General features: G+C 36.1%; 1 protein-coding gene across 1 annotated transcript; it reads left to right on the forward strand.

Annotated features, from left to right (window-relative positions):
* The first annotated feature begins 426 nt into the window (after window positions 1-426).
* LOC141649044 (uncharacterized) lies at window positions 427-1,506 on the forward strand. Its single transcript, XM_074457746.1, has 2 exons — window positions 427-826; window positions 929-1,506. The coding sequence occupies exons 1-2, from the start codon at window positions 427-429 to the stop codon at window positions 1,504-1,506; spliced, it is 978 nt and encodes a 325-aa protein (XP_074313847.1).
* Window positions 1,507-8,811: the final 7,305 nt, after the last annotated feature.

The raw sequence follows: 8,811 nt of genomic DNA on the forward strand, positions 1-8,811 counted from the left end.
CATAAAGATGTTTAAAAACATGCAAATGCAGCATAGCCAAGACTTGGCTAATTTCAAATTGCTAGTCAACAAGAGAGTGTCAACCAAAGACTGGTTCACCAAAAGAAGATGAGAGAAATGGAGGCCTAATTGGCCGCTCATGCTCTTGCTAATCCTCATAGGCCACTCGGTGGCTAGTTAGCTCAAGGGAAAAGCTCCAAAGATGCTTCTACTAGCCACCAAGCACATGCGGTGGTCTTGAGTAGTGTAATAGATCTTGAAGATCCTTACAAGAACCTTGAGATTGAGGTTGATATGGATCCCAAGAGAAAGAGGATGGAAATGAATGGTGGAAGGGAAAGCCCACCAATGACACCACCGGCAAGGATGAGTGAAGCAAAGAAGGGGAAGAGGACATGTGAAGAATCCTAAAGTGGGGGAATACAAATGGGAAAGGAAGTTGATGGCTTAGTTGAAGATCTACCTTATGAGGAAGAAGGGGGTGAAGATGATACCGAAGAAGTGCTCTTGCAACCCACCACAAAGGTAACAAAGAAATCAAACCCTCCAAAGGTGCTCTTCGATTCTCAACTTGTTACCCATATTTCTTACCCCTCAAGAGCAATACAGAGTAGGGAAAACTTCAAGTATGCCAAGTTTTGTGACATGCTTGAGAAACTTGAAGTAACCCTACCCTTTACCGAAGTGATTTTGAACATGCCGCCAACTTACACAAAATTTTTGAAGGACATCTTGACTAAGAAAAGAGTCTTGGATGACCAAGAAATAGTGGCAATGGAAGAAGCATGTAGTGCTAATATCCTTAACAAAATGCCCACTAAACTTGGTGACCCGGGAAGCTTTTTAATTCCTTGTGTAGTTGGTGGTGTTCCGATATCAAGAGCTCTTTGTGACTTGGGAGCAAGTGTGAGTGTCATACCTATAAAAGTTGCAAGGAAAATTGGCATTCATAGTCTTGTTCCTACTACCATGACCCTCCAATTGGCGAATAGGTCAGTCAAGCGCCCTTTGGGGGTGTTTGAAGACTTACCCGTCAAAGTTGGAAAATTTTTAATCCCGGCCGATTTTGTTGTCCTTGACATCCCGGAGGATAGCCATACCCCCATTATCCTAGGTAGGCCATTCTTGGCTACCAGAGGAGTACTTATTGATGTGAGAAATGGGCGGCTAACCTTCCGGATTAAGGGTGACAAGGTCGAATTTAATCTTCCAAATTTGATGAAAGGCCCTAAAGTTGAAAGAGCATGTACTATTGAAGTGATTGATGAAGTAGTTGAATCGGTGGCTCGGGAAGAGTCAGAGATGGAAGAAGCCTTCCAAATCTCCCTACCTGACGAGGAAATGAAAGAAGACCATGAGGTCGATGATGAACTTTTGAAGAAGGTGGAGGGACTTCTCCCTCCAAAGGTACAACTCGAACCTCTACCTCCCTCACTCAAGTATGCCTGTCTTGGTGAGGCAGAGTCTTATCATGTGATTATCAATGCCAACCTAAGTGAGGCTTAAAAGATAAAACTTTTAAAAGTCTTGAAAGCCCACAAGAGCTCACTAGGGTATAGCATTGAGGACATCAAGTGATTAAGCCCAAATTTTTGCATGCATAGGATCGTGTTAGAGGAGGGAAGTCAACCTAAGGTTGAAGGTCTACGGCGAATAAACCCCAAGATGGCTGAGGTTGTGAAAAATGAGGTCTTAAAATTGTTTGATGCGGGTATTATTTACCAAATCACCGATAGTAAGTGGGTGAGTCCCGTCCAAAATGTACCCAAGAAAGGTGGGGTGACTATGGTGGAACAAGAGGATGGGACTCACATGCCGACTCGTCCGGTGACCGGGTGGCGGATGTGAATTGATTATAGAAAGCTAAATGCCGCCACCCTTAAAGACCACTTCCCCCATCCCCTTCATTGACCAAATGCTAGAAAGACTTGCGGGGCATGCTTACTATTGTTTTCTTGATCGATACTCCGGATTTTTCCAAATCCCAATCCATCGGGAGGACCAAGAGAAAACAACATTTACATGCCTCATTGGAGTTTATGCTTACCGTAGAATGTCATTTGGGTTGTGAAATGCACCCGACACCTTTCAAAGGTGTATGATGGTCATTTTCTCGGATTTTCTTGAAAAGAGCATAGAGGTCTTCATGGACGACTTTAGTGTCCATGGAGACTCCTTTGAGCATGGACTTGTTAATTTGACAAATGTTTTGAAGAGATGTGAAGAGCACAATCTAATTTTAAATTGGAAAAAATGTCATTTCATGGTTGAAGAAGGGATTGTGCTCGATCACATTATCTCCAAGAGGGGCATTGAGGATGATGGAGCCAAAGTGGCGGTCATAGAAAATTTATCACCTCCCTCAAATGTGAAGGGGGTGAGGAGTTTTCTTGGCCATGCCGGATTTTATAGGCGATTTGTTAAAGATTTTTCAATGATAGCAAAACCATTAACCTCCCTTCTCCTCAAAGATGTGCCATTTTTGTTTGATGAACTTTGTCTTGAGTCATTCCATAGTTTGGAGCAAGCTTTGGTCACGGCTCCTATAATTCGGGCTCCAGATTGGAATCTTCCATTCGAGATTATGTGTGATGCGTCGTATTTTGCGGTGGGCGCGGTTTTAGGCCAAGTAGTTGACAAAAAGCAACATGTCATCTACTACACAAGAAAAACTCTTGACCAAGACCAATGCAACTATTCAACTACGGAGAAGGAGATGTTGGCCATAGTTCATGTTACTGAGAAATTCCGGCAATATTTGGTTGGCTCCAAGGTGGTGGTGTATACCGATAACACCGCTTTGAGGCAACTCATGGTGAAAAAGGATGCCAAGCCAAGGCTCTTGCGTTGAGTTTTATTGCTTCAAGAGTTTGGCTTGGAAATCAAGGACAAGGCGGGAATCGAGAACGTTGTGGCCGACCACCTATCTCGGTTAACCGTTGAAGATCATGGAATTCAAGATGAAAGTGGGCCAATTAATGAATGGCTAAGAGAAGATAGTGTTGGAGTATGTATCCTCAACAATAGTGCGATCACATAATCAAATCTCATAATAAGAATACGTAAGGGATGATTTAATATATATAGTCAACTGATCAACATTAATCGGTAATGATTGGCTAACTAGAGTTTGACATTACTGTCGTTTGACGGTGGTGATCATTTGATCCCTTAAGGTCACACCTAAAGGATAAAACCCAAATAGATAATTAATTAATTGTATTTGATACAGATTAATTAATCCCTTAATTATGTGAGCTGAATTGTATATCTTATTGTAATATGATTAAATAGGGTTTTTTTTCTTTTTTTTTTTCAAAAAGATATCATTTTATTTCATTGAAGAAAAGAAATTACAAATTGCAAGGATATCACACTAGCAAACAACTTAAGTAAACACTTAAGCCAAAATATGCTCTAATTTAAGAGCTAAGTCTAGATAATAAGACAGCCGACCGCTTCTTCATTTGCATTCGAACTGAAACCAGGAACTTGATATTGGTAACAATGTCCTGAACAGTGTGCTCTGTCCTAGTGAAGATCCTACCATTTCTTTCCATCCAAATTTTATATACAGCCGCTGCCAGGGTCGTACTAAACCAGATTTTGTCCCAACCGTTTTTACTCATATGATCAAAATTCCATTTCATCCCAATTAGAAGATCATAGTTTTGGATGGTCAGTTGCTGCCAAGTTTGTAATTCAGACCAGACTGCCTGTGCAAAAGTGCATTTAAAAAATAGATGCTGATGATTCTCCTCAGCATTCCTACAAAGAGAGCATCTATTAGCAAGCTGAAACCCCCTGAGTTGCAGATTATCCAGAGTTGCTAGTTTTCCTTGAGCAGCAAGAATGGCAATGATCTTGTGACTAGGAATTATACTAGAGTGAAAGAAGACAGAATACCAATCTTCTTGGAGAGGAGCCTGCAGTAGGTAGTTATAGATGAGATTTGTGGAGAGCTTACCACCAACTACCCATGAAGCCAAAAATTGTTGAGCCTCCCGAACAGAACCAGCTTTAGCAATCAGAACATCCCTAGCCCCAAGAATACCTTTAAGACTGGAGGAGAAGTAGTCTTTGGAAGGAAGAGACCAGATTGTTGCTGATTTTAAAACTTATTGCTGATGCCATCTTGCCCACATACCTTCAGAATTAGTAGAAAGTTTCCAAACCCAGTGAATGAGTAGGGCAATGTTCCAAGTATAGACATCCTTGATACTGAACCCACCTCTATGCAAAGGAGCACAGATTTGAGCCTAACTTTTAAATTGCAGCTTTCTTTCTCCCTCAGATATGCCCCAGAAAAAATCCTTGCTAAGCTTGTTTATTCTGCGAAGCACATCTTGGGAAAACAGAACACTAGAGCCCCAGTAGTTCTCAATACCAAAGATAACAGCGTTAAGTAACTGGATTTTCCCAGCATAAGTGAGAGTTTTTCCAATCCTATGCTGAAGTTTCTTCTGAATCTTGATCACCAGAGAGTCAAACATACTTACAGTATATCTGGAGGTTCCCAAGAGCAACCCAAGATATCTAACCGTGAACTGACCAGCTGAAAAACCAGTCTCCTGAATAATAGCATCCTGAATTACTTGGGAGACTCCTCCAAAAAAGATATTAGTCTTCTCCACATTGGCCTTAAGTCCATAGATAAGGGCAAAATCACTTAAAGCCTGCTGAACTGCTTTAACAGAAGGGACATCCCCCCTAACAAACACCATCAAGTCATCAGCGAAGATTAAATGAGTTAAGTTTAGCTTGCTACACTTGGGGTGGTAAGAGACTAAAGGCTGATGGCAGAGACGTCTTAAGGATCTAGAAAGGATCTCCATACTGAGAACAAAGAGGTAAGGAGATAGAGGATCCCCTTGACGAATCCCACTCTTGCCTTGAAAGAAACCAAACTGACCCCCATTTAACTTAAGAGAGAACCAGACACTAGTGATACAACCTTGGATCCATCTAATAAATTGTTGAGGAAACCCAAACTCAAGAAGCATATCAGCTACAAAGCTCCACTGCAAGGAATCAAAGGCTTTCCTAATGTCAACCTTAATCAGACATCTAGGGGAAATGAACTTCTTATTATATCCTTTTACCAAGCCTTGAGACAGCAGGATGTTTTCATGAATGTTTCTTCCTTTAATGAAAGCTGCCTGTTCTTCTCCTACAATAGAAGGGGGCACTCTTTGCAACCTATTTGCAAGGATCTTACTAACAGTTTTATAAAAAACTGTACAGCAAGAGATAGGTCTAAAGTCCATCACAGTTGCAGGGATTTCCTTCTTAGGAATGAGGGAAAGAATAGTTGAATTAGCTTGTTTAGACATCCTGCCACTTCTAAAGAAACTTTGAACTGCTTTACAAAAGTCTCCTTCAATAATATTCCAAGCAGATTTAAAAAAACCAGCAGAAAACCCATCAATCCCAGGGCTACTCTGAGAGTCCATATTAAAGACAGCAGCTCTAATCTCAGCAGGAGAAACATTTTTGATGAGCCCTTCTTTGTCTTCTTCAGAAACTCTTACAACATCAGGGCAGGAAGTATGAACCATCTTATCAGTAGGAGTTTCCTTTCCTAAAAGATCCTGATAATAGTCTTGAAAAGCTAACCCAAAATTATCAATCCCTTGATGGAGAGTGCCATTCTTATCTTTTATGGCACCAATTATCTGTTGATGCTGTCTTTCAGTAATTTTTTCAAAGAAATATCGAGAACTACTATCAGAGAGCTGAACATTCTTAAGCTTGGCTCGATGATGAAGAATAGAAAGTTCTGAATTTTTAAGAGAACTATAATTCTTCAAACATTCTTTCTCCTTCTGAATCAGCTCTGAATCAGGTCTGGTGAAAATGGATTAGATAAGATTTAATTTAGTAATTAAATGTTAAGTTACTAAATTAGTTGAGGTTTTATAAATATTTTGAGGTAGAGGTAATAAGTTATTTATATTTACAAGGAGTTGTAAATTTAACTAACTATTAATTATGGGACCCGTTATATATTGATATAATGGTAGTATACTACTTAAGTGTTGGGTGTATATTATTAGATTAATTATAATATTTAATTGTCAAATGATTCTATTAATAATTAATTATATAAGATAATTGATCACATGATTTATAAGCATTTATGGGACAAATGTTAAAAATTAAAAATTGGACAAAATGGCATATGACAACCGGTTTTGGAGAGTATTATTATACTCTTTTCTTTGTCAAATTTTCCATCCAAAGTCATGTGCATATGACATTGGATTCTTACACCATAATGATGATTCTTACTCTTACACTCAAACCTTTTGCATGCAAGATTAAAATAAGAGCAAAACCTCCACTTGTTATGTAGGTGTGTCGTATGGTACCCATATAAGGGGGCACTTTTGTGCTCATTTTGTTGGTTGCTCATTCTTACTCCTTTTTCTTACATGCAAAGTTCTTAAAAACCTCTAAAAACACAAACTCATATATACTAATATTCATCTACTTATTACTAGTTTAGTAATATATGTAAATTAGTATAATTTAGGGAATTTTACTACTACATATATATAGTTAATATTGTAATAGTTTTTGGGTAGAGTGTTGGTGCAACTAAGAGGAGGTATTCCCTAATGAATACTTGAAGATTTTGGAGGATCATCCTAATATGTTTATGCTCAAGATCTAGGTTAGGAAGGTGTTCTAACCTAGCGCCCATATTTCGTCCATTATAAATGTAAGAAAATCGTTTTCTCCTAATCTTGTCAATTTTGTTATGCATGCACTAGATCCATATGAGTATAAATTAAGAGTAATTTATAAAATCTATTAAATAAGTTTAATAGGGGTTCTTGAAACTTTCAAGTGGTATCAGAGCTCGGGTCGTGCATGCATAATCGGTTTGGTTTTTCCGAGTTAAATGTAACTTAATTAAAACTAGAAATTTTGTGAGTTATGTGATAAAGCCACGAAATTATTTTTGCATGTAATATATTCTGGTTCTAAAATATTTTTAGGTCATATTGTGATTTATGGATGATTATTGCTTATTTTAATAAATTTTAGTGAAATAATTACATTTTAATGAATAAAATGAACTTTTATTTACTAAAAATAGTTAAATTTCACTACTGGCCGTGATATTTTAGTATGACCTAACATGCATATTTTTCATATTGTATGTAAAATTTCGGATCATTGTGATTATTTTTGCATGTTTTATGATTTTTATGTGATAAAAATGGTATAAATGGAGGTTAAATAACTACAAAAATAGTTAAACTTCAAAACAGGCCATAAAATTTTAATATGATGTCACATGCATATTTAACAGATTGTATGTAAAATTTGAGATAAATGTGATTTATTATGCATGATTTATAATTTTAGTGGTTGAAATGATATAAATAGTGACTACATTTAGCAAAAAAAGCTAAAATGAATTTTATGGCATGAAATTTTTTCCTAATGTTGTATATATAATATGGACATCAGATCTAAAGTTGCATGATTAATTTTGATTGATTTGGTATGTTTATTGACTTTTATGTGATAAAATCGATAAAAGGGCAACTTTATTAGTCATAAAAAGAAATTAGAACTTTTTGGTTGAAATTTTATCATTTACATGTTTTGGAAATTATTTAAGAATGTTCAAAATTTTGATTTAGATTTTTTTATAAATTATATGTTTAATTTGGAATTAAATGGTAAAAGTTATGATTTATACGATTTATTAATGAAGTAAATTATAAATATTTTTTGGGCAAATTTTATTGAGTTTTTGGAATCTTGATAATATTTCAGTATTTAGAAAACTGTGATTTCGAATTTTTTCAAATTTTTATGATTTATTGGGAATTATTACAAAATTATTATGATTAATAGAAGGTTAAATAAGCAATAATACAAAACCAAGTTGAATTATTGTCAAATGATTATTGAAGACTAATTTTTGAGTCCTAATAAGGTTAGGATAATTAACTTGGGCTTATATTTGATTTAAGTATTGATTTGTGATTTTAATAAGTTGTTATCACGCATTTCCATAAAACGGATTATATACGATATAAGATTTAAGTAGGGCGATTTGGCACATTAATTTGGCATGTTAGACACATATATTAATGCTGCAATTTTATTGATAAATGTCATATTTTATTTATATAATTTTGAATTATATAATTTTATCTTAGTATGGTCTTAGTTTTAATCGGTATTACCCGTAATGTAAGGGATTACCGATTCGGTTGTAATTTATTGTGATCTCGTATCACTTTTTCCTAGTTTTTCATTTTACAAATGTATAATAGGAATAGCTATGTATTTTATTATTATTTGTAATTCCGGAGTTCCTTCAAGATGTTGCCATTAGGAAGGTGTTTCGATAAGACAAAGTTTTCTTGGAAGGCGTGCCATTTGAAGATTCTAGGGACCAAAGGAGTTGGTTTCCGAATTTGTAATAGATTATTAGATTTTCTGTTTTAGGAAAGGCCATACTAGGAAATTTATTTATTGCTTTGCAATTTTCTTTATATATTGCATGCATTGACAAATCGCCATTAACATCACATGCATTTTTATATATATATCGTCTTTTCGACCGTGTCGATTATAATTATCGTTAGTTCACTTATATAGTTCACATAAAAGTGATAGATAATAAATCGACAAGACCTCTCACATATTTAAAATTGAGATTAGCCTTTCCAAATAGTAGGACCCATGAATCCCTTTGACATTTGGGGTAGATTCGGTTTCCCGTGGTACTTTCATTTTTCATTGGGTAAGTAGGATAATAAAACATTATTACACGCGAAATTT

This window comes from Silene latifolia, chromosome 3 (genome assembly GCF_048544455.1).
Source record: "Silene latifolia isolate original U9 population chromosome 3, ASM4854445v1, whole genome shotgun sequence".
Taxonomy (NCBI): Eukaryota; Viridiplantae; Streptophyta; class Magnoliopsida; order Caryophyllales; family Caryophyllaceae; genus Silene; species Silene latifolia.

What these genes read in the sequence shown, in the direction of transcription:
- LOC141649044 (XM_074457746.1), top strand. Translation starts at nt 427, where the DNA reads ATGGGAAAGGAAGTTGATGGCTTAGTTGAAGATCTACCTTATGAGGAA. An exon ending in CAAAATGCCCACTAAACTTG is followed by an intron (nt 827 to 928) that starts GTGACCCGGGAA and finishes TACCTATAAAAG; the next exon opens with TTGCAAGGAAAATTGGCATT.